General features: G+C 44.2%; 1 protein-coding gene and 1 non-coding gene across 3 annotated transcripts in view; both read right to left on the bottom strand.

Moving 5' to 3' along the window:
- PLXNC1 (plexin C1) overlaps positions 1–15,373 on the bottom strand; it is a 65,393-nt gene extending 50,020 nt beyond the window's left edge. Inside the window, exons 1-4 of one of the 2 annotated variants that reach the window (XM_085538635.1) lie at positions 13,894–15,373; positions 4,824–4,946; positions 2,373–2,507; positions 256–356 (exon numbers count right to left, since the gene is read on the bottom strand). In XM_085538635.1, coding sequence (XP_085394761.1) covers positions 256–356; positions 2,373–2,507; positions 4,824–4,946; positions 13,894–14,841 — 1,307 coding nt within the window. In that variant the 5' untranslated portion in view covers positions 14,842–15,373. The remainder of the gene's footprint in view (positions 1–255; positions 357–2,372; positions 2,508–4,823; positions 4,947–13,893) is intronic. The other variant, XM_085538638.1, reaches the window with a different exon arrangement.
- A 6,302-nt stretch (positions 15,374–21,675) lies between these two features.
- Positions 21,676–21,747, bottom strand: TRNAM-CAU (transfer RNA methionine (anticodon CAU)). The gene has a single exon. It is a non-coding gene; the product is annotated as a tRNA-Met (tRNA).
- Positions 21,748–26,924: the final 5,177 nt, after the last annotated feature.

The raw sequence follows: 26,924 nt of genomic DNA, 5'->3' as shown, positions 1-26,924 counted from the left end.
CCAGAATATTTCTTCTTTTTAGCTTAACATACATTTTATGAGTAGAACTCAAAAATCTGAGGGCTAACACATGCTTTAAGAAGCGTGAAGTTCCTTTTCACATAACAATAAAGCATCTCACATTTACGGCAATGATTGATTTCATAAAAATTCAGTAGATAGAAAATTGATGCTGAATACCCCCAAGCCTGTAAAAATGTACACTGAGTAATAATGCATTGCTTTTATATGCAAGGCTAAAACACCAGAAAATACCTTTGATTCAAAGAACACCACCCACAGTAGGGATCCTTTGCAGATAAGCATTCTTGCTCGGAAACATATCTACCACAATTTGCAACTGGTATTCTTCTCACCTAAAACCAAAGAATGCAATAATACACCGAATTAAAATAGCCTCCAGAAACAAGGAAATTGAGGGTTACCGTAAAAATTCTGACATCAGTCAAGCACGATCCCTTCAGAGAAGTTTCCTTATGGACTCCCCTCTGCCAGAAGACCTTTGGATAGAAATATGCGGCCTATTTTACACACGCTTCATTTTGCCATCAGATAGTGAAACTCCTCTGACAATGACAATTTGGTTCTACTACTCAAAGGCCAGCATGGACAGAGTAATGCAGGAAAGTCTGATTAGCGCAGTGAGTTATAGGCAACAATAGAAAGGAGGTTTATTTTATGAACAATGCTCCGCTTAGCAGCATAGTTTTCCTCTCATCAAAACTGAAATTTTTAAATGATCGATGAAGGTGCATTCAAAAATGCATGCGCAAAACAAAATGCTTCTGTGTTTACATCAACATGTCAGGTAACTGCATGTGCACACTGGAACAAGCGCATGCAACTACTCAGCATGCATGCAAGCAAATGCTATTTCAATAAGCAAATATAGATAATTGTGGCTATATTGTATGTATCTATACTTGTACATTCAGCTTGAATATCCTAGTCAGCCATTTTCAGAAAAGGAAAGGAAAAAGAAAAAGAGAAAGCTGTTTACAAATACAATAATGTTATTGATAACAATGTTAATTAATAATATTAATAAGAAAAATATTCCTGATTCGAACCATTTGTTTACAAATTTGTAAGTTCCTATGTTTTGTGAACAGAAACAAGGATATGTAGCAGGTATGTACACAGATATTTACCTTTCTCCAACCACAAACTGTAAAATTCAATTTACCTGAAGGCGTGTGAGATACTATGCTCAGAGACTAGCCAACATCTTAGACAACTAGCAAGTAGAAAAAAAGACAGCATAGATGTCTTATTTAAGCTACAGGAGATAACTAGAGAAGTATGTACTCCTAAAAACTGTTGTTCCTCTATAACAAGTTGCTCTTTCACCAGTGCCAAAGAAAATGGAAGCCTTTCCCTTGAATATTTATTTTTTACTGAAATTTTGAAAGTTTCTGTGTATGTGATATATGGTTTGTATCAGTTAGGAGTTCTCCCACCAACTTACCCACTCCCTCAGGCGGCAGGCTAACATTTATGTTCACTGTTAGAGAAGTGATCTTACGGTGAATAAAGTAGCCACGAGCTGGGGTAAAATCCCATCAGATGGCCCTTACATTTTTCCTGACATTTTCCCAGCTACTGGTGATACAGTGGAGTTTGCTGAGTTAATTCTCAGCAGCCCTGCTGCAGGATGTGCTGCAATGACTGTGTGGGCTACTGGGAGCTGCTCTTGGCTTGGGATGTGGCTATGAAGTGAGTGCCCATATGCAGAAGCTTACAGGATGGCACAGCCTCACTATGTTAAACGATTCTAATCATGGAGTTGTTCTTTTGTTTGTTTGTTTATCTGTTTATCTGTTCTCATTTCTTAAGTCTAGGCCTACCTGAAGATGATGACAACTTTATTATTGACTTCGTCAGGAATTCAAATTCAAAGCTGCCTCTCAAGTTAAGAGATTTCTCCATATCAGAAAATCCCCAATTGAATAACAAGCTCTAGCCTACCAATACCTGGATTATTACTTCAGAGGAACTGTCTCCAAAGAATCTAGTTTTGTGTTCTACCTTCAGGCTTGATTCTGTATAATGTCAGACTCCAGGGAAGAAAAAAAAAAAAAAAAAAAAAGAAGAAAAAAAAATTGACTCTCTTGACTGCATGGCATTAAATAATCAAAGGATTAAGGGCCTTGCTGGATCAGAGCTAGAGTGGGCAGCACCATGGAAACAGAAGCTCTTTTGAGCTCTGCTCTGCAGAAGTGCAACCAGAACTTAGAGAGACCTAAAGCATAAAGCTGGTAACTGCAGTTTGGACGCTGACTGACCCAAACTGATACTTCATCAATAAATGGCAGAAGTCCTTAAAGCAGCAGTTCATTTGAATTTATTTATTTTTTTAGTGCTGTGCTTACCTTATTGGCAGAGGACAGATAGATGTAGTTACTATCTACTGGATCAAGTCGAAGTTTGGGAAAAATAGAGGTTTCTTCCTCAATTTCATACAAAATCTCTGGGCAGTTAGATTTCATATCCTCATTAAGAATAGCCTAAAACACATGAAAGGAAATTATTCACAAACCCTCTTATCAATGTGTTAGTATTTTAACCCAAAACCTAATTTCTCTTCTTTCACTAACAACATCAGAGTCTCTGAGATGATTTACTGTGCCCTGATACAACTGCAGTTCATGTACTGCACTGGCTCTCGCGCTGCAGAAAGAAAGAGGAAAAGACCATCAGAACAGAATTTCTACAACATACATGGCAGACAAATTTTGCATGGAACCTGACACTGCTTTAGTGTATGAAACATCCTACTCATTGAGTATGTTCATGATTGGTGCAGAGACTGAATGTGGAAGAGACACATATATCTCATAGTCATACAGAAACACAAGGTTGGAAAGGACCTACAAGATCATCTAATCCAACTGTCCTCCCATTACCGCTGTTACCACAAGCCACTAAACCGTATCTTGAAGTTCCTCATCCAGACGCCTCTTGAACACTGCCAGGGATGGCAACTCCACCGCCTCCCTACCTCTATGAGTGGAGAAGAATACTATTCTTCTGAAGGAAAAAAAAAAAAAGAACATCTAGGCACCAAAAATGTAATTGTGTTTCTATGCTAGTAATTGACAACTGTCTTCAACAGAAGTTTCTTTGTGGCTTTTTTGAGTATACATATAAGGTGGTGTTCCATCATATCTTGCCCAACTTTAGTTTTCTGTCACCCTTCTCACCAAATTCAGGATAATCAGAGATCACTGAAACTTTAATTTGCAAGTTAATAAGCACACTAACACAAATACAAGTTTTGTTTTCTATAAACATGACCAAATAGGATCGTGTTCACTGTCTTCGCTGTGCTAAGGAGAGATGAAAGACTTTATTTTTCAATATCAAAAGCACAGCTTTATCAAATGGACAAAAGCTTTTCAAGCTATTATATTCCTTTTCAACTGCCTGAAAGAAAACCCACACAACCCCCCTCCCCCCCAAAAAACTCATAAAATTAGAGCCATCTTTTGTAACATAGACAGGAAATACACATTTTAGCAAAACTCACAAGATATTACAGCATAAAAGATGTTTTGCTGAATGGTTAAAAAGTTTGAGGGTGAGATAACGTGACTTTCACTTCTGTGTGACTGATTTAAGCTAGCTAGGTTGATTATTCAGAAACCAAGGCAAAACGGGCCTTGAATTTTCTAATGGACAGCTATTCACATGAAACAGGCTAACAAACCAATAAATGTGCTGCCTTCCAATGCTCCTCAAATCTACCAAAACTGAGTATTTCCACTGGAAAATGTAAAAGAATTCAGAAGGAGAGTGTCTGCTCCTTTAAGGGTACAGGGTAAAGGAACTTTTCCATTATTATCATTCAGCTGGGTTATCTGATGAAGGACTTCTAAGCTCAGAGACAACCACAAGACACAAACCTCCCAGTCAGAGGGTTTTAAAATGTGTTTACTACACATAGGAACATAAACCAGGGGACCCTGGACTGGGAAAGTGCAGAAACCACAGAGCTTTGCAAACCCATGAACTTCAAGCTGGACTAGCCAGCAAGCAGGCAAACCAAGAAGCAGGTCCAGGGCTTGGGGTCCAGGCAGGGTGCTGGTAGACACGGGGACTGTATCAGTACATGAAGGATCCATGTGTGCTTGTGAACCTGGAGTGTTCTGTGTGTGCACTTGCACCAGTGAACTTCTGTATCTCCTAGAGAGGAGTATGGAGTCTTGGCTCTGTGTGTTGGCATTTTTTGTGAGTCATGTGCCTGGGCAGCCAGAATATGCAAACCATATCCTAGGGTACATCAAGCATTGCATTGCTAGCCAGGCAAGGGAAGGGACTGCCTGCTCTGCTCTCTGCTAGTGTGGCCTCACCTTGAGTACTGCGTGCAGTTTAGGGCATCACAGAAGAAAATGGCCATAAAAAACAGATGCCTCCCCAGGCATTGGGCCAGGCCCCAGCAATCAGACAGGAGTGAACTTGGGCTGGAGTGACCAGAGGAGGCAGACATGCTTTTTACCTCACTTAACAGAAAATCAAAACAGGGTAGTAAACAAAAGACAGAGTAACTGAGAACTCCACAGTCCATAAATTGATTACTGAGGGCATTAGCGGATTAATGAAATGTTTCCCTGCACTTTAAGCAGGATACATAATTGCTTTTGAAAGTTATCTTGTTCTTCAAGTAGCAATGCAGTAATTACTTCATAAACAAACAAAAAAGAGAGGGAGATTCCAGGTGGTATATCTGCTCATAATGCAGTGCCTAAACCATGCGAAACACATATATATTTGAACACAGTAATAGTCGATGCTGAAGGGAGGAAGTCCCACGCTCTACTTACCTTCAGTAACTGTCCATCATCCGTTCCCAGAAAGAGAACGATCTGATTTAAAACAACTGTGCCATAAACAGCCACTAATCCAGAGTGAATCAAGGTGGGTGATTTCTTGATTGATTGTACCTTCTGCAAATCAGATATGAGAGAAAATCATTACAAAGTTATTCACCTGTACTACAAAATGTTTATAAAAATAAGGATCCCTGGACAGATTCTCAGAGAACTCATCTATTGAAAATAGCATGGGTAACATTTTAATTCTGGCAGTGCTTCAGAGCAACACGTCACTGGAAATGGCACATGAAACTCCTTTTTTACGTACAGGGCAATTGGCCACATCCACGATAGAGAATACATCTACTGCAGATAAACCACTGGTCTCACTGGGACACAGACTTGGTCTAAAAGCTGCAAGCTAATTTTCAATATAATTTCTCTTCTTTGGGACATAATGCTCAGAAACTATTCTGAACTGCCAGTACTTCTCAATGCAACCATTCTTTTCCATCACCTGACAGCACCTATCATAAGGGCTACAGATACACTCAGCAACCACAAGAAAAGATATGCAAATGTTCTGGAGAAAGGATGTACTTCAAACACTCAGACTCTTTTCTCTCACCAGAAAATGCAGAGCTTCATCCTCCCTTGGTATGGTTTCCTGCTTTAAGCAAAAAGGAAGTTGAGACTTGCATACTACATAAACATAAAAATGATATAAAGCAGCATAAAGTTCATGTCAGGGAGGCCATAAATGTACTTGCACAAACTTCAAAACCAAATGTTAGATACAGCTCTCTGTCCAAGCTGGATAAAGTTTAGAGACAAATGCATGTAAGAAACTCACAAAAGAAAAACATTGTGTAGGATATCCCTACATCTTGTGGAACAACAACAGCAAAAAACCCATACCAGACAACCCAGATCTTCACTGCAGAAAGCCAAGCATTAAAAGGAAGCCCCTCCTGTGTGTGAAGTGCTCAAGCAGGACCAGGCCTTTGAGAATAAGCACCATAGGTCAGTTTAAAATGCTCAGAATCTCGGCCACAACAGCAGGTTCATAAACCTAGAGGAACACCCTGAGTGCAAGAACCTATTCTGCATTAATGCACTAGGTGAAGTGTAAGAACGGACTGTTAAAATCCATATTCTGCAGAAAGGTGAAGGCATTTCTTAAACTTATGAAGTCAACAAAAGACTTTGTTTTTCAACAACAACAGATCTATAACAGATCTATAGCATGGTAACAGCTGAATCCAACTCCTGCATGCCTGAATGCTGGCTTAACCCAAAAGCCTTTCCACATAGAAACACATTTTTTTCTGAACTGCAATCCTAAGTCAATTAAAATCTTTTTCAGTCATCTGAATTATTTTAATTAGTTCATGAGAACAGCCATTTGGAGTAAAAGAAGACTTGATTAACTTTCATATTTAAAGACCTTTTTTTTCCCTCCTTCTCTCTTTTTTTTTTTTTCTTTTTTTTCTTTTTTTTTCCATGCAGCAGGAAGAAAACATAGGAACTGCCATGTACTGGCACAGGATTTCAGTAAAACCCACTTTGGCATAAGATTCCAGTATCACAGAGATCTCTTTTATATATAGGGAAGGAAAACTGATTGCACGCATCAGAGGGTAACAAACTCCAGCACTGGTGCACACAATGAGCCCTTGCTCAGACCAAGGAGTGAGGAGATGAAGTGTTCCAGCCTTTGATTACCAAGAGAATTAGGATTTTTTTCTCTCAGTGCTCTGTATAGCAGCGTTAGGAAGACAAACCACCCCAGGTTTCCTGCAGACTCTGTACAATAGGATCACAGAAGAGGGGAGGACTCACCCAGTCTCTGAAAAGCTTTGCTGCCAGATTTTATTTTGACCCACATACAAGTAAAATAACTAGTGTCATATCAGTGCATCCTCCTCATCTGACTGAGGAACCAGTACTGACAAGTGTGGAAGCCTCCTCCCCTCACTCTGCTTGCTAGAGGGAGGGTCAATGCGACATTGAGCTAATATAGATAAGGAGGAATTTAGACGGTGGGCAATCACAACAAGAATTGTCTTCTCTCTTTTGCAACCTATTTCTCCAGCTTGTCCATTCCCTCCAGGGTGCAGCTGCTGCTTTCACCCTTCTGTCATCCCTTTTCCACGTGCACTTATTTTTTTAACAAGCCCTTTTACTTCTTCCATTGTAACTAATGGGGTTACAGCACTGTAGGGCCTTCCCAAGCTTTCCTCTTTAACAGCTAAACCCAGCCCTAAAACACATTTACGGTCAAAACTTCTTTTATACTTGAAGAGCCATTCATCTTCACAATCATCTATCCTGTAACGCTTCCAGGCTCGTACAGAAACAAGAAATGCAAATAAAAAGACAACAAATACTGCTATAGAACGTTGTGGGTTTCTTTTGAATTCTTCAGTTGCACTCTTCTATTTTAATCTATTGTTCCCCAGAATCTTCGCATTCATAGGTAAGCCTACAGATTTCCTGAATAAATTTGCATTTTGCCTTTAAAATCAAGCTTTCTATGCTGTTTGGTTATTGGCATTAAAGTTATTTTTATTCCTTTCATATTTTGCATCTCATTTTCAGTTTTCTCTCCGTATGATTCCAGCTGCAGCAACCATATTCACACTCGTCTTTCTGTCTCAGTTTCCTCTTGATTCTCTCACCTCAGAGGGAAGGGCAGCCCTCTAGCTCAACCAGCACTCAACATATTGCAATTGGCCATAAAGTACAAAGTAAGGGTTTGAGAATTCAGTGTGAACAAATGGAAGCAACTATACAAAAGGACACAAAACTTGTGAACTCTGTACAGCAACAGTCAACACTGCAACAACACATAAACACCTTCTCCAGTGGGCGAAATCTCCTGGGATCTCATTCTGGGACCGCCCTTCAACCTCTTCCATCAGTTTTTATGACATCAATGGGTAACAAACTTACATACTGGTGCATGTTGTGAGCCTTAGTTATGGCTAAAGAATGAGGAGTTGATCCATTCCAAAATCTGATTTCCATCAGTTTGCTTTTTTTTAAAAAAAAATATGTTTACTGCATAGCAATGCTAGGAGAACAAGCCATCCCAGGTGAGCAGACTGCAGAACATCGGGGGGACAATAGGAAACGAGGGTCTAACCAGAGACCCTGTAGACACAAGATCCTGACCTTCACAATGCAAGGCGGAAGGGACACTCAGAGGCTAGACCTGAGGAAAAGGCTGATTGAGGCTCCTGAGATGTGGGATGCTAGAAGCTTCTTGCAGCAGAAGAAATGCTCCTCCTCTGCCCTCATATCTGAATTTACAGGATCAGTAAAGCACCCTAACAACCAATGAGAAGGGAAATCGAGCACTATTAAGGAAGGCTTGAAAAGCAACTGGGCTTGAAATGAATATAACAGAAAGAGCAAGAGGAAGTGGTGGGTGACAGTGGCTGGAGATTCCCTTCTGTGAGAGATGAAGGCACACATCTGTTAAACAGTCATGCTGCTAAAACAGGTTTCTTTTCTTAGGTTTCTTGCAGAGAGATTGCCAATGATGTTCCATCCCTTGGACTACCATGAAATGCTGCACACCCACGTGGACATCTAAAATACTGCCTAGAAAAAATGAGGACACCAGAGCTCTGGAGGAGGGAGGAGTCCAGGTCTCCTCAGTTCTACAGGATGAGTGAAAGGTGATGCTATGCTGTCCTGGATATGCTACTCATGAATAAGGAAGAACTGACTGGAGATGTGATAATCAATGGCAGTCTTCTCTGTAGTATTTGTGAAATCACTGAGTTCAAAATCTTGAGGGCAGTGAGGAAACAACAACAGTGTACAGATCCTGCACCTCCAGGCTACAGCTAGTTCAGGGAAGTGGTTAGTGGGATCCCCCAAGAGGCAGCTTTGAAGGGCAGGGCCTTCAAGATAACCTTCTCCAAGCACAAAACTTAGGAAAACAAGCACAAAACTTAGGAAAACAAGCACAAAACTTAGGAAAACAAGCAGACATAGCAGGAGATGGGCTAGCCAGCAAAGCCAGTGTTCAACTTGTGTTGAAAATGGCAAGAGATATAACGGGCAACAAGAAGAGCTTCTATTCTGTCCACAGACTGAAAAAGGGGATGTTTCAAGTGGACATGACACTTAAAAAAAATCATGATGGGAACAATTAAACAGAATAGGTTGTTCAGAGAGGTTGTGAAGTTTCCATTAATGAAGGTTTTGAGATCCAATAGAACCAAGCCCAGAGCAACCCTGTCTGAGCTCAGAGCTCACCCCCCTGCATTCAGGAGGCTGAATGGAGACCTCCTCTGATGCTCCTTTCAAACTAAATGACTCTGTGGTCCCAAGGAAGAAAATCCTCTGCTTGAGTCCCCAGGCTCTCAAAAGTTTCCATTAAGAATATCTGGGGAAGCCAGATGAGTAAAAGCATCTCTATTTACAGATACCGTGAGAACTCACAGGTTTCATGTGACTTATTTCCAACACTAAATATGGACACTGAAAATTCACTGTAATTGGACAGAAGTATTAACTCTAGAAATGTTGATTCGAGAAGTCTGTCAAACATCAGGTGAAATACATGGGAGACGACTTAACTACTGGAAAATTAATTGCAGCATCAATTTAGATATCAAATGATATTTAGATGTCTGTAAATCTCTCCCTAAATAAAAGATCATTAATCATTTTGGAGTGAGTTGCTGTACAATTTCAAATATAATTTCTGCAAATTAATGGCCATGATTAAACTGATGCAACTGTTGACTTCAAAACCTGATTTCAGTCAATCTTCCACCAGCTAATATTTGTCCCGAGACTCTAAACTAAGCTTGATAAATTACGTAGCATATATCAATTCACACGTTTATCATCCACTGAGCAGCACAAAAAATCAGTGAACAGGCTGTTATGTATCTACTTGCTCCAAAGAGCAGATGAGAATTCAGCAGAGCTACCATTTAGTAGCTATCACTGCCACTTTGCTTTATGTGTCCTGGATAAGAACCTTCTATTTTATAATGGTAATCACCAAAAAAGTTTGTTAGTGCTCAGCCAAGTTTCTGAAAAGAAATTGAGAAAAAGATTTGGCTAATTCAGATTTAGTAAGTACAGAAATCCTGAAGATGATGTGCTTACATACATGCAGTTTATGTGATCAAGTCCATTAACACATACAGCTCAACAGTGTGTGTAAGTAGATGTATACAAAATGAAGAGACCTATGGATCAGAGGAAAAGGTTTTCAAAGGGTCACAAGTTCTTTTGCCTCTTGTTGGTTATGGATCGTGTCTCTGCAATAAAGTATTGTATACCTCCAGAATAAATATTGCCAACTGTGACAAAATGCTTTGTGCATACAACTGAAATGAAAGCACACCTAGCTTCTCCTTACGAGCAGAGATTCCAAAGGGTTTTTAGCAGTCACGTACTTTTTGATAAAGCTAGTAAGCAAGGATTTTAAAAATTACTCATTCTGAATGACAGGCTCAAATCCAGCATTAAACCTTACTGCTAATGTCAGCACTGGCCTAAGTACTGATGCGAGACCAAAGAGATTACACACCTACAATGAGATCCTACAGGATGGTAGACAATTTGGCTCCAATCCAGTGAGGTACTCCAGTTCACGCTTAACTTTAAATGCATGGGCATCTGCCCTGAAGATGATGGAAGTGCTTATATGCCTAATATTAAATATGCCCTTAAGTGCTTTACTGGGCTAGGGCCAGAAAGCTCGGTACCTTATAGGAACGAGCTCACAGTGGAACATGAAGCAATAGCAGGGCAGGAAATTCATGAGCACAGATACCACAAAGCAAGGAATTCAGGTGCACAGATAACTCAGGTACGCCTTGAGCATACTACTGAGAGTCACAGCACAAGCACAAGCAGCTGTGTGACAAGTTAAATATCTTTCCTAAAAGTAATCATAATAGTTACAGAAACATGAAGAATATAACAGAATCAGAAGGAAATCAAACTAATCCCTAACATATACTCTTACCATAAGCCTCATTTCTGCAGTGAATAAATGGTATTTGCAGTTCCTCCACAAACTGTCAGGGCACGTTTGTGCACACATACCTCATCACATCTTGTCTCACCTCTACAACCCAAGCGCACCTGGCAAGGATGACTAAGACATGCAGCACCCTACAGACACGACATCTTCAAGGCTTGTGTTGGACAAGGTCCACCAGTCACAAACACTGTATAGGTCTTGCATTCCAGGCAACCCTAAGATCACAACACATTCATTAGCTCAGTATAAACACCCTCTGTAAAAGTCTGGACTTGAGGCACACGGAAGCACTGGTGCTTGCTGCTGTTCTAAAACGTGCTCTTGGCACTCTGTGCTACAAGGCACTCCTTTCTGGACAAATCCCCTGCCAGCTGTGGCACACACGTTCCTGCATACCGTGCTGCACACTGTCTGCCTGCCAGCTTCGAGCTCTGCACGCTTCTGAGTCAGAGAAGGGTATGTTCCGCTTTGTAAGGACTCATGATTTGGTGAGAGACGGTAGAAGGATCCAGGCTAAAACAACCCAGAAGCAGCAGCATATGGGCCTGTCATCTCCAAAATTACTCTGCGTCGGCCTCGCCTAACCCTCCGTACTATAAAAAACACATTAAAGCTGAACTAGAAGCTTTTATTTCTGTGTTTATAAACTAAGAGCACATATCATTAGCTTAAATAGAGAATATAATTAGTCATATAATGTTACAGGTCATAGTATTACACAACACTCTGATGTCCCGCTATCTCACAAAGTATTAAAATACCATCTTCTCATCGGTGGTAAACTGTATTTACTGTTGTGCCAAAACACCACAATTAATGATCTCGCTGGAGTCAGGGACACACTGTTAAGCCAATAACCACTTTGATCATTCTTAATGTTGAGATTCTTTAGCCTGGTGCCTAAATATAACCTGCTTTTCCAGGATAAAGATAGACCCTTTGGGATAGTAACCTTGGAGTAACAGGAGTCTGATCTGAATCAGTTCCTCTTGGAACAGTCCAGAGTAGGGCCACTACGATGATCAGAGGGCTAAAGCACCTCTCCTATGAAGAAAGGCGGAGGGAACTGGGCTTTTTTAGCTTGGAGAAGAGAAGGCTCTGGGGAGACCTCATTGTGGCCTTCCAGTACTTGAAGGGAGGGGGAATGGCTGTTTACGAGGGTGGATGATGGTAGGACAAGGGGGAATGGCTTTAAACTGTGACAGGGGAGGTTTAGGTTAGATATTAGAAGGAAGTTTTTCACACTGGAACAGGTTGCCCAAGGAGGTTGTGGATGCCCCATCCCTGGAGGAATTTGAGGCCAGGTTGGATGTGGCTCTGGGCAGCCTGGTCTGGTGGTTGGTGACCCTGCACATAGCAGGGGAGTTGAAACCGGATGATCATTGTGGTCCTTTTCAACCCAGGCCAATCTATGATTCTATGAATCCTTCAAGATGTAGGTTGCTCATTTTTTGTGTTCGGCCACTTGGATGCAATGGAGAGAGGGACATAGGCCAGACAGACACCAGCCTCACCTGGCATGCATCACCTTACTCTGTGAACTCCCAGAGACTCTTCCAGAATTCCTACTGTGGGCTTGGAAAAGTGTTTATCAAGTATCTGCAGCCCAGGAAAGTTTCTCTTTCTGCTTTTGCTGGCTCAGAAAGAACCTTGTAAAGAAATCCCTTAGGTAATTAGAAATAAGCAATACAAATGCAACTAGCAGCCAGATGTTTTCGGAGTAGGACAGGGCTTTGCATTCATTCAGCAAATTTGCCTTGTGAAAGCATCACTGCCGTGCAGTAAGTTACACACTGGCACTGGGTACCAACAATTTGGCTCTGGCACTGTTGTGACAGTTTCACTATGTACTTCAGTACACTTATTTCATCTACATATGAGGTTCTTGTTCTTAACTGCATCCTCTAACCCTGGCTGCAGTTCAGCAGGGAAAAGAGCAGACTGAATCACATGCGCCCTCAGGTATTTATCTGGGAGAATCTCAGCACTCTGCTCTGCTGTGAGCTAGATTTTGTCGCCTAGGAGATGATAAAACACTTGAAGGAGTTTTCAGCAAACTCCTGCCACAAGAGAGCAAGGAGCCAGGGGTTAAGCTACAGACCCCACAGACACAAGGGAAGCTGCATTAGGTCATGACTTTTCAGCACTGTTCCTTTTACCACAACTCTGAAAAGATTTCTGAGGGTGACTTGAAAGCACGCATGGGCCTTGCAATAGCACCTGTTTGTCCCAAATTACATTTTTAGCCTTCTGAATTTCCTTTTTCCCCCCATTTCTTGCCCAGCTGCAGAAGCTGTGGTGAAGCAGGCAGCCTTGCCTCCCTCCCCACCTACAAGCAAGGATGAAAGAGCTAAGAAACACTGTTGCAGAAGTGGGTGAGCAGGGGATCTCCAAGGGATATGGCTGCCTGTGAAAATGTAACCACTGCAAAAACAAAGATGTAGGGCTATCACAGCCTGCTGCTGCACGGCTGGGGGCTTTCAGCCCTCCTGAACACGGCCAGTCACAGCAGGGCTGAAGAACAACCCACCACTGAACAAGCAACCATAAATAACTCGTGAGCAGCGGGCAGAGCAACGCACACAGCCCAGTGCACAGGAGTCAGCTTGATGGGCTTTTTTTTCCTTCCTGATGTAGCTGCAATGACATGAGATGTGAATGCACAGAATGAGGTAGGAGATGCTCCGTGGAAAATACAGTGAAGGATGGATGATCCTTGGCAGGAAAGGGGTGAGTGGAGTGAAAAAGCCGAGACTGGGGCGTGACCCAGGATGCCCTCAGGTGCTCCCTCAGACACATCCTTCCCAAGACATAGATGGAATGCACACTCCAGGATCCACTAAGGCATCAGCTCCTGAGGAACAGGAAGCACTGCACATGCCCATAGGGCTGATGGAGCACATGCTGATGCTCAGAGCCTGGCCCAGCTCTTCAGCTCCCCTGAACTCCACGTGCTTTGTGTCTGTCAGGGACACACTGTGAATCGTGCACTAGAGCACCAACACAACAGCAATGGTGTGTGGAATGGAAGGCTAGCAAAACGACACCCAGACTTACACAGTTGGTCCCCGTGTAGAAGTGTGCGAAGTACACACAGGTTGGCTCCTGCAACTCCTCCATCTCGAAGATGCAGACAGCGGTGGAGTCCCAGGCCCTGTCACCGCGGTTGTGGCGGAAGACGCCCACCCACCAGCCCCGCTCTCCGTGGCGGACGAGGCTGGAGGAGATGAGGAGGCTCCTGCAACCACAGTCCAGGTACACTTGGCCTTGTAGGCCAAAGCTGTGCTCTGTGCGATGCGGCTGGTGCATGACCACCATGCTCGGCAGCTCCGGGTCCTTGTCCAGCTCGGCCTTCAGCTGGTAGTAGGGAAAGAAAAGGCGACCGCCCCACCACAGCGCGTCCACGAAATGCAAAGGCTCCTCGTTGTACTTGATGATGTCCCACTCTCCTCGAGGCTTCAGTGTCTTTACGGGGCGCACTGTAATCGCCACCGTCCGACTCGACTTGGACGGCTCGCAGCCCGCGGGGGGCACCAGCCTGCCATTGGAGTAGGTGGCCGCCACCGCCAGGTACCAGTCGTCCTCCTGCCGAAACACCACGCCGGCCGTGGAGCCGCGGGGCAGGCAGCTGACCACCTCCGTGCGGTTGAGGACCAGGCGGTATTCCGGCAGCCGCCACACCTCACAGCTGCCCTGCCCCTGCGTCCAGCCGGCCAGCAGCTCCCCGCCGTCCCCGTCCTCGCCGTACGTCCGCAGCAGCATCTTGCTCCGCACCCCCGAGGGCTCCCCGCAGCCCGGCCCGCCCGGCGGCACCACGCGGCGAGCCCGCGAAAGGTCGGCCCGCAGCTCGTACAGGCACCCGCCGCCCGCCACCAGCACGAAGGAGCCGCTCACCTCGACGTTGTCGATGGGGGCCCCCGGCAGCTCGAAGGAGCGGTGGCCGCCGGCGCCCGCCAGCGCCGCCAGGAGGGGCAGCGCCCAGCTGAGCGCGGGCGGCGCCGCCATGGGCGCGGGCTCCGCTCGGCGCCGCGGGGCGCTTTTAGGTGGCGGCGGGCGGCGGGCGGCTCCGCGCCATGCTGAGCACAGCGGCCGGGCAACGCCGCCTCTGCCGCCGCCGCCGCCGCCGCTCCCTCCTCCGCCGCGGCCGGGCTGCGAGCGGGCGGGCAGTTCCTCGTTCGGGGCGGGGAGGAGGGGGTGCCGTGCGGGAGGAGAGGTGGGCCGGGCTCCTCCGGGAGGGCTGCTCAGGCACCGCGCCGCCGCTCCCCCGCCCGGCCCGCCTCGCCTCGCCTCGCCTCGCCGCGGACGAGGGGCGGGAGGCGGCTCCGCCGCCGGGCTGCGGGGGGCCGGGACGGGGCCGCGGAGGGGGGCGAGGCGTGGCGCCGGGCCTCGCCGCCGCTGCCTCGCCTCAAAGCGGGCGCCGGCTGCGGGTGCGGCCCCTGCGGAGGTGTCCGGCTGCGGGTCCCGAGCGGCCGCAGCCCGGGAGCCCCGCGGGCACGGCGAGCCCCGGCAGCGCGCCGGGTGGAAGGCGTGCCGCGATGTGCCGTGCAGTGCCGTGCCGTGTAGTGCCGTGCCGCCGCCTCGGCTGCAGGCGATCACAGCGGGGAATAGCGCGGGATGGGCGTGGGGTGCAGCCGCTGGGCTTCCAGCGTCCGCGGGGAGAGGGGAACCGGCGGAGGGGCAGCTCTCGCAGCGCCATCCCTGCGGGCTGCCCCGCGGGGCTCCGCCGCCCATTAGCACGCTCTGCGTTAGAGCAGCACCAGTAAGGCAGGCGGCCGCTGGGAGCAAGATATCAGAGCTCTGTTTACAACCTCGCGGTCCCGACTGAGGTGGAACAAAGAGCCTGCCTTGTGACCCTTCCTTTGCACGGCCCTGTTGCTTCGAGGAGGCTGGCTTTCATCCCGGCTGAGCGAGGACCGGGTACGGAGGGCATGGCCGGTGGGAGAGTAGCACCATAGAATGGCACTGCTTGGACGGGACCTGAAAGATCTATCCAGTTCCAACCCAGTGCCCTTTTTCCCCCTTCATTCACCCCCTGCTACCCTTCGGCTCTCTTGTTTCTGGGGTGGACTGGCCAAAATGTGGACTTCACGCTCAGCTAGTGTGATCTTTTTGCTGACTTTTAAATGAAAAGCAGGATTGTGAAAGGTAGCAAAGATGCATTTGAGTGTTCTCTATCAGGTGTCTCTGGTACATCGGGGTGAGGATGGCGCAGCGCCCACGGCCGCTCTTATTAGGAAGTGAGTGTAATGTCAAAACTGACGCCAGTTTCTCTAACGCCGACCCTCCATTTGCACTGCTTTTACTGTAAAGTGTCTTTACGGCAGGGCTAAGTGGAATGGTAAAAGCTGGAACAAAAGTAGTCTCTGCATATGGGTTGAGCAGAGTATTTCCAAGAAGGAAGCACAGTTTGTCAGCGAATTCGTATTATCCTTCTTCATTGCTTCACGTGGCAGCAGTCATTGTGCAAGAAGTGCTGTTGCTCCAGTCAGCAAAAATATTGTACCATCTTGTACCCATCAGGGTCTGGGGCACTCGGTACCATAACATTCAAAACCCTGCACAACTCATCTGCTTATCTCACATACAGTGTCTACAAAATCTGCTCAGTGGAAGAGAATCCTTGCACAGGTCTTTATTCTTACCAGATGCAAAGATGCACTACAAACAAACACTGCCTGCAGCTCCTTGACTTCCATCTTGACTTCTAGTTGCACTTTAAGTGCATATACAAAGCTCCCAGTGATCCACATCTTGCTCAGGCTGTGGGGAAAGGCAACCAGCTTCCTTCCTGCAAGACATCCCTTGTACTGGGCACAGAGCACATCCCGCTGTGATTTATTCTGTGGACAGCCCTCCCATCACATAACGACAGACTCCAGCATTTGCTGAGCTTGGTTCAGTACTGACCAGTTGACCCGTTTCTTTGGGATTTTGTTTAGAATATGTCATGTTTACGTCACTGAGTGATTGATTTGGTGAAGTGGGTGATGCCAGGCTTATTCTGGTCTTAGACAACAGTGATGGCTTCTGTAGACTCCCCCAACTGCTCAAACAGCAACATTCTTCCACATTTGCTTATTCTAGCACCCAGGAAAGACAGACTGCATCTGAGTACATAAGGTACACACAAACATAAGGAAGCAGCCCAGCTGTGTGGGGTACAGGAGCTCCCAAGCAGGGCAGGAGGCACCACCTGTTCCCAGAGCAATTGGACTCATCCCCACCTGCAGCACTTTTCTATTTCCATCCTCTCTCTCTTCCCAGGGAAGCAGTATCTCGGACCAGGTCCTTATCTTGCAGTGCTGAATATTGTGTACACTTCAGAGAGCCACTGAAGCAGCTGTGCACTGGGAAGCAGTTCATGGAATATTGCCCATAAGTAGCCCAGTTCTTGAAGCAGCAAAATCTGCTCGATTTCTTTCCAATCCCCCAAAGTAAACAGGAGCTTTTGTCCTCAATCCATTTTTCCAGAGGCAGCCAGCAGGATACCAGCAGAGACGAATTTCTACTGATGTCATGGAAATAGAAAGCAAGACTGCGGGTGTATTTTGTAATGCTGCTAACATTCACTATTAATACAGAAGACCGGAAAATGCTGCAATCATTTGGAGATACTCTTATAAAAACTAAGCAGAAGGAAAGATGTTGCATTGTGCTGTCTTGGTCACCAGTCCCATATTTGGCAATTCTGCTGTTGTCTGTGTTTTCTTTTTCAGACACTATGGACATAGCAAACTCAGGTGTCTGCCCACTGCCTCACACTGCACCCCAGCCAAGATTACTAAAAAGCTGGAGGAGCACAGTGGCATTCTGAAGCAAGCTCTATTGATTTCAGTGGGGCGCGTGAGATGTGAAGTTAGAACGTGAATCACACCAGGGCTTGGATCTACGTGTACGAGTTAATGAGCTCTCTTTTAAATCTTCATCAATATTAGCAGAACACATCCTGAATTAACTTCTGATTGCCTCTCCCACTGTGGCTCAGCTGCCTGCCTCCCCCCTTCTTCTCATCTGCATGCTGAGCTTCTCAGAATGGATGACTCTGCAGAGGACCTGACCAAATATTAGTCAATAAATGAAACGTGGTTTTCTATGTTTAATTTATTTAGCTTAACTTTGGTAGTTTTTTTTCTATTTCAGGACTCAGAGCCCAATTAAGCTTTGTTTTGATCTGTTTAACACATGGGGTCACCATAGCTTGGTTTTGAAATGATTTTTCTCTAAGGGCAAACACATAATCTGCTTATGAAGCAATAGCAGGTAGTGTTACTGTTAACAAGCACTTCATCCTTGGTGTAATACTTGAAATAGCTGTATTTCTCTTTGCATAGTTAAGTCAGTTTTGCAGTGTAACTGAATGTTGGCTAAATAAAGAGGAAATGCTGAGCAGCTTTGCAAAAGAAAAGTTCTTCTGAGAGAGTTACTTTTCCTTGCAAAGTGACTGTATTTGAATACTGAAACTGAGTTTGCAATTTTGGATTTCAGTTCTGACTCTTTTGGTTTGTTTTGTTTTTATGCATGGTTTAATCTAAAAATTACTGACTCTTCTGCATTTTCTGATGGTCTTCATGGTGGTGAAATGCTTTTTTGCATGAACAGCTCCTTTGTGACCCTTCAGAGGAAATTCCAATCACCACTGCAAAAAATGAGCAATCAACTCTGACAGGTCTGCAAATAAAACAGATGAAGGTAGAGGAGATTGCCCTGAATTCATGACTTGTATTTGCCAGGTGCTAATGCTTTCTGTATTGTGGGAGGGGAAGGGAAAGAAGGAATGAGGAAGAAGGGAGGGAGAGAGGGATGAAGGGAGGGAGAGAGGAAGCAAGCAAGGAAGGATGTTCTCATCCTGTCTCCATTTACAAATACTGTAGCATTTTGGATAAGAAATCAAGAAACAATTATGACATAAATAAAATGATTTTATTTATTTATTTTTAAATGTTGCATTATTTTCTTTCTTCTCAAATGTACTTTGAGATAGAGTAGCAACGATAAAGAGAAAAAGAAACAATGATAGGAAATACACACAGGGAAAATACAGTTTGCTCTTCTCTACATTGAAGATTACTTATAATCTAAATTAAAGTGACACTGACAAGGTAGATTTTGTGCCAGAAACACAAATCTGGGTGATCTGTGCCACAACCTTCCGATGGAACACTGGACAACAGAAATGTCTCTGAACTCCATGTATGTCTCCTGCATTTATGAGATAAATAAAATCAGATATTTCTCAAGGAAGCTCTGTGTGTCAACACCAATAAAGGTACTATATACACTGGAAATAAAATTACGGGATTACAGAAAGGGCATGCATGCAATACAGATAGCATCACAAGTGAAAATAACTTAATGGGCTTTCTGCTTAGCTGATCTTATCTTCCACAGCTGATATATATATCAACAGCTGTGTTTCACCTAGAATGTGTTTTCTTTTAATTTTATTTATTATCACATTTGTACCTTGGCATCCAGCAAAATAATGTCTGCATGAAGTAATCCCAAAGAAGCAGAGCTGAAATATATACATATAAATGTACATATATATTTTCCTTCTGCCTTTGTAGGGCGTATCAGTGGTGCTATCTGGCTTGTTCTGTGCTCAAGCAGAATAAAGTTGTTGGATGGTACAGGCCAAACTGTGGCAAGGCACCTAAAACTTGTATTTGCTGCTGTATTTAGATGGGTTTTGTTTTCATGCACGCAAGGACTTCTGGCTTTGCCCATTGTCCACTGGGGATGGGTCTTGTGTGTCAATGTATCTTGCTACATCCAAGGCAATGCTGAATAAGGCAGGCACTAAGGCATTCTAAGACCATGATACCATGGTATCATTGGTGCCTGTACCATTGGTACAGGGCTCCTTCCAGTGCTTCATTCTTTAGGCAGACTAGCCAGGAGGGTTGATGACAGGTTGATTTACCTCTGGTAGCACAAGTGCTTTTAAAAGTGACCCATGCTCTTTTCCTGGCTGTGTCTTCAGGTAGTGATAGCTTGGAATGGAAGTGGCTAAAATCTAGAGCAAGGTGTGGTCATTACTGACTTGGATTAAATGAGGAAAGAGCAAATGTGTTATGATGCAGCCCTTCCCATGCGAGCCAAAATGCAAAACCGTCTTTTTAGGTCAGTGTCTCAGTGTTAGACAAACATGTCCTCAGTATTATGAGGGCAGATTTCACCTACCACATTTAGCTGCATCACTAGAAAAGAAAAATTACCAGGAACCTGTTGTAAATTCCTTTGGTTTTTTCTCCCAGGAGGGCTTACTGCTCCTTCACACCTGCAGAGGAGATAACACTCATCTGAGGGCCTAATAAACAGTTGCTATCTATGGGGTCAGACTGCTTGCTATTTAAGCTGTCTAAACAAGCTGGTCTGAGCCACCTCATTCACGTGAGACAGATACAGGAGAGATTTTGCAAGGTTTTCTGCTGCTAGATCTTGAGGGCTGATAAACTCGGGCTGATAGTTGTGGTGGTAACAGCTATGGTATGGGCCTAGAAGTGGTAAAGGAAATGGTGACCGTCCCCAAAGACTGTAGATAGGACTTTGGTAATGCCAGTTGATGTGAAAGGAGGCTGAGTGAAATACACGTATCCATTTCACAGGTGCCTTGCTTGTTTCTTAATTTATCTTCATATTAAAGACTCATTCAGCTTTTGTTGAGTGCCCCATCACAGAAGCACAATAACAGCTGCCTTCCATCTGCACAGATATTTGCAGAGTGACTGTCTGCCTAATTCCTTAATATTTCCCAAGCTCTGACTTGCTTTCCTCACTCTCTTTTGTCCTCACCTATTTGTTTCTAACAAACCTTACAGATTTAACTGATTTACAGGCAATCTTAGATAGATAAGTCTAGGAAAACCTCTTTAGAAACACAGATTTTGCACCTGAACTAAAAAAGATTTCATCTGGTTGCATTTGAAAAGCCTGGATCATTCCATTAATAAGAACCTTCAAGCCCTGGAAATGTCTTAAGATGCCATATTCCTCGAGATCACAAAATCAACCAGGATTTGGTCACTACAGCACTGACTGCACCCAAATATAACCTCCTTACTGATCTCCTCTACATTGCTGAGCACCAGGTCCAGAAACTATTCACCTCTGGTTAGTCAGTGCAATACCTGGACCAGGAATTGATCCTCAATGAAATCCACGAGTCTCCTGGGTTGCTTGCAGCCCACCATGTTGTTTTTCCAGTAGACATCTGGGGTGGTTGAAATTCCCCATCAGCATGAGAGTACAACGCTTCTTGTAGTTAAAGCAAGATGGCCTCCATCCACAGGCTCCCCCTGGTCGGGTAGTAGACCTCCCACCACCAGATGCCCTTTACTGGGTTGATCCTTGATTTTAATCCACAGGCTCTCAATATATTTGGAGCAGTTTCTTAGAGGCAGCATTTTGCAACCCATTTCCTAACACAGAGGGCAACTTCCCCTCCCATTCTTTTCCTTGCCTACTGCTTCTATACAAGCCTTCTAGCCCTTGATTGAAGTGTTACAGTTGTGCTATTCATCCCACCACATTTTCATGATAGCAATTAGGTCACAGTTTTCAGATTGCACCGCGGTTTCCGACTCCTTCTGCTTGTGTCCCATGCTGTGTGCATTGGTGTAGAGCCACTTCAGAATTAAACTCTCATAGCATCGGTGATTGAATGCTGATAGCTGCTTTATCAGGGAGGAGCACTCCCTAATTCCTTTGGAACAGTTTTGAGGTTTTTCCCCACTGCTTCCTAAAGTGACAGCGTTCTCTGTCACTTAGAAGTACACCCCCTTCTCCCACTGAATCTAGTTTAAAGCATTGCCAGCTTGCTTCACAAAAAACACACCCTAGCAGAGGATGGTTTCGATCCATCGACCTCTGGGTTATGGGCCCAGCACGCTTCCGCTGCGCCACTCTGCTGTGTTAATCTTCCTCAGAAGCAAGCAAAATGAACGGCTGCTTTAAAGAACTGTCATCTTCACTTTAATTACAGGGTAGTTGCAAGAGACAGCATAGCATTTTCATACCTGGAACTGCTCAGGGTTCAGAACCTGTTCTGAACTGGTCAGGTACTATTTATGCCCACTGCTCTTTTAACTGATTTCCCCAAATGATATCATTTTTTTGCAGTCTCACTGCCGATGTGTGCAAACATGCTGGCTTTTATTTATAACTCTGGTCCTTGGTTGTGATTGCTAATCCAGTCGCAGCCAGAATTTTGTAATTTGATGAAGATGTCACTTGGAAATTGCATCAGGTTATAGAAATATTCTGCTGTAGCAGACAGGAATTAGCCTGAAGAGAAAGCTGCCGATGGCTGTTACGCACGAAGCAACAGACCTTAATTATTTATACTTTACAAAGAGTGCAAGTGCTCCTCCGCTTACCCTGACATTCATGGATGACAGGAGCTGTTACTTTTGCTTGCTGGTAGACCCACTGACATCACTTGGACCTATCAACCTCCAATTACATTCCATGTACTCACTTCTGCGCTGTAACACTGACATCACATCCTTTAATTCCCAGTGTGTGGACACAGAGATGACAGCACACTAATCCTGCTTCTCCAGGACACTTGGAGAAACAGCCTCCACAGACTCTTATCTATGTTAGAGAGAGGCTCAATATGTCTGCATAAAAGCATCTTGGGCTTTTATAATTAAACACGTAAGCAATACACTAGTGCTAGATAAACCGATACACGTGGAATTAAAGTTGATTTCATCATTGAAAACAAAATGTCTTTTTTACTAATGCTTGTTCTTTTAAGGGTCTGTGTATCTTAGCGCCTGTTTAGGTATGTATACCTCTCCTCCTGTACTGACCTTGGCATTCTGAAGTATTGTTGCTGAAAGAAGAACAACGATATCATTTCTCAGAGTTAAAGATCTGTGTCACAGTAGTTACGACTTACCACAAAATAAATAAATAAATAAATAAATAAATGGCATCAGGAAGAAGAATAACTTTGCAACTGTCTGTGTGTAGGAAGGCAATGAGAGGTGCCAACTCCACTCAGAGGGTAACCTCAACATTTTCTGGCGTTCAGTCCAGCCTTGATCTCTCACCCTCAGTGCTGGACCTTTCCATAGACATTCTCACCTCGCTGCCTCTATGGCTGGTCTTAGGAAACGCATCTTTCCGGAAAGGTGAAAGCTGACCCCAGCTTACCTCCTTAGTCATCATTCTTGTGATTGCTTATCATCTCTGTCATTTCCTCCTTTTTGTTTGTGTCCTGAGGTCTTTCCCGTGAAACAGGATGTCAGGGGCTGACAAACTGGTGCAACGCTGCAGGGTAATCAGTGCCCAAGGACTGCACTTTGCAAGCTGCTACTTATTTTTGCTTCTGTGGTAATGTAAGAGGAGTCAAACAGACCACAGAGGGAAAGACAAACTTGTCATGTTGAAAAAAAAGAAGAAAAGCAGTTTCTATAGAGAATGTCGTTGGGTATTTTCTAGATATCAACAGTCTTCCACCAGATGTTTTTTAAGAAACAAAGTCGATGTGACAAGGCGCACTTAGTTGTCTTTTCATTCATTTTAATGAAAAAAATGTTTAATTAAGCTAGTCAAGTTAATTAACCTAGTGAATAACAAAGACAACTTTCAGGTCTGTGTCCAGAGGCTATAAAGATAGTTTTGGCTGAATTATCTCCTCAATACTCCCCCTCTGGGCTGATAGAAAGACCCAAGATGTACAATAATATTGCCACCTGAGAACAGTGGAATCAATCATTTTAATTACGATTTTAATTGTTTTTCATTAGTTCCATGCACTGAATGCAAGAGCTTGCCTTTTCTTGGATGCTATAAAACAGCAGTGGCTCTGAAGAAGCAGAGGCAGTCCCCCTAATTTGTAAGGATTTTGCTTGAAGTATGCAGATTTTTCTTCTCCTGTTTCTATTCACTGTTAATTCTGAGAAGAACCTGAATGGTTGTTCTCTCTGATGGTTCAGCAACAAATTCACCCAGAAGAGATTTCAGTTTCTGCTTGTACTCTGAGTATGGCAAACTGGAATACCATTTTGAAAGCCAATTTCCAGTCTTTTCACTGTGTCCACATTTGCAATGACGAGTCTACTAGTCAGATTACTCAATTTCCCTTTGTTTTGACCTTCTCTACTCCCACCTTTCTTCCCTTCCATGCTTTCTTCCTCCTTCTCTCCCTCCTTTTTTCTCTTTTTCACCCTTCCTCCCTCCCTCTCTCTCCCTCCCTTCCTTCCTCCTTCCCCTCCTTCCTTACATGCTTCTTTACAAATTCCCCTTCCTGTGGATGTGGCTTATGCCCCAACATATGAACATTTTCCTCCTCCATTCCTCTCCTTTCCATCTGGGAGGTTGTTTAGTGCAAGGTCTGAGCAACAGTTCCTTGCTGTCTTTCCTATTTTTCATGTTTCTTGAATGAAATTCACATTGTGAATGTGAAGTCAGAACATATCAGAGAAAAATGAGAATAGGAAATTCTTATCCTGAATGAAGATCAGTGGAAGCAAGAAAATCTGGGGTATATCAGGTCACTCAGCTTCCCCACTGCAAAAGACACTGAACTTAACTACTATGTGCAGAGGTACCATATTTCATTTTTGTCTTGCTACAAATACCTGTGGCTTTTCTCATTATCCATGAATGCATAAGGGATGACCTATGTTCTCCATATGCTCTAACTTCAGCAATTCACCAGGTAATCTAATAGATGACCTCTGATGTAAACAACTCTCTAACTGTTATAATGACACCGCTTACATGGAATTAAATACTCCCTGTACAGGCTGTAGGAACTTTAATTACTGAGCCACAACATGTTCTCACAGCATACCTCTGGTGAGGCACTGACACAGGCTGCCTGGGGAGGCGGTGGAGTCACTGTCCCTGGAGGTATTCAATAACAGTGTGGATGCTGCACTGAAGGACATGGTCAGTGGGCATGGTGGGGATGGGCTGATGTATCAACAATTAGGCCTGTATTCAGAAAGACAGTTCAAGAATTACATCGTTTGCAGAACTGTGTGGAAGCCAGACAATGGCTCAAAGAGCAAAGTGAGAAGTTTGCTTTTTTATGCAGGGATGAGTAGCAAGAAATACAGTCTAGCCAGGACTGCTATGGATTACCATGGTTTGCTTGCCCAGATTAGTCTCCCTTTGAAGAGAAGCAGTAAATAAACTCTCTCTTTTTCCAGTGTTCTTAAAGCCTCTTAATCTGCTAAGGTGAAATACTTTTAGAAACTGCCCCAAGGTGATGCAGCTCAGCATAAAAGTCAACATTTAACAGCTGTGTTCAAAAGTCTCCTGGGGTTGTTGTTTGCAGTGAGCTTTGGCAGGCACCGGGCTGGGAGGGGCTTCAAGCATTTTGGAGGACAGGATTATAAATCAAAATGATCTTCACAAATTGGAGAAGTACCCTGGGGGAATAATAGGATGAAATTCAGTAGGGGGGAAAAACCCACATAATTTGTTTAGCTGTAATACCCGTGGCTTGAAAGATGAAGCAAGTTCCTTGAAAGTAAAACAGACCACTTTCAAGTGAAACAACCAGTATTTTAGAAACAAGGTTGGGAGAAACGAGGTTTTACAGGATAGGATTCATGGAGTATCATATCACAAGCTGGAACTTGTGTCAACATCATCATGCTTTTGAGAAAAATCACTTGGAGAGGAAAGTTCGACACAAGCAGGAATAGTGCCTGCAAGAGAATGAAGTAATCCTTCCGCCCAACCCAGCAGTGGTGAGGCAGCAGCTGAAGGCTTGCCTCCAGTTTTGGGGCATCACCCTTCAAGGAGGAGAAGAACCGCACAATTGACAATGGGCCTTTGAAAACAGGACTGGGTAAGTTAGAACTGTTTTGGACTGATTTTTCTCCAGAGAGTAATAGAAAAGGGTAAGCTGGGAGGGGTTGCATGGATCTTCAACAATGCAACAGGAAAGGAAACTGTTTGTTCCTCATGTCTGTGGTTGATTGCTTCAGAGGAAAACTATAGCCTGTAAGATTTGAGTCTGACATTAGGAAATGTTAATAAAGAGAAGTTTCATAGCATCAACCAGTAGAAGCATTTAAGAAAGAAATCGCGGTAAGGAAAGACAGAGTTGGTCTTGCCTTGCAGAAGATCCTTTCTGCAGGATCCCACCAAATCAGATTAATGTCCTGGCTCCCATCTTGCTGAAAAAAAACCTGAAGCTCAGCAGTTATGAGCAGTGAGTAGGTGAAAGAAGGATATGTGTGTGAATACGGATGACATTATGTGTTGGGGAAGGTGTGTTCAACATTCGTGTTTGATGTCTACACCCCAACATCAGGCTAGTGACATTCTATAAGATGTTAGGATATAATTTGCTTCTCTCTCATCTTTTATCTGTCCTTGAATTCATTATTTCTTCTCCTCCTTCAAATTGCTTTTGACTGGGGGGGAATAGAGAAGGGGACTCTCACACTCTCATCCTATTAGAACACCCTGCATTTTACAGGAATTTACAAGAAAGAGCTCTTGCAGTCCTGAAATCACAGAATCATTGGGGTTGAAAAGGACATCTGGAGATGATCAAGTCCAACCCCTCTGCTAAAGCAGGTTCTCTGCAGTAGATTGCACAGTAAAGCATCCAGGTGAACTTTGAATACCTCCAGAGAAGGGGATTCCACAACTTCTCTGGACAGCCTAATCCAGTGCTCTGACACCCTCACAGCAAAGAAGTTCTTCCTTGCATTTGCATGAAACTTCCTACATTGCAGTTTTTCTCATTGCCCATTGTCCTGTTGCTGGGCACCACTGAAAAGAGCCTGGCCCCATCCACTTCACTCCCACTCTTTAGATATTTATAAACAGCAATGAGATCCCCTCCCAGCCTTCTCTTGCTGACATCTTCCTTATTGCTGTGAAAAAGGGAAGGCCCTCAACAACATAAAGGCTGCAAAGGCCTTGAGCAAGGCAGAATGAGACCAAGGTTTTGCAGACCAAATGTTTTCAAAGTGTAGTCTGGGAAAACTGAGGAGAAAATATCTCACTGATAAACCATTATTAAACATAGAAGAATTATCTCAGATGTGAGAGACAGCAATGACTGAAGCATGAAAAGGGGATGTTGATTCTGTTTACAAGTACAA

This window comes from Coturnix japonica, chromosome 1, assembly GCF_054131305.1.
Source record: "Coturnix japonica strain WE chromosome 1, WE-NBRP24, whole genome shotgun sequence".
NCBI classification, from domain to species: domain Eukaryota; kingdom Metazoa; phylum Chordata; class Aves; order Galliformes; family Phasianidae; genus Coturnix; species Coturnix japonica.
This window is presented reverse-complemented; position numbering and strand designations above follow the sequence as displayed.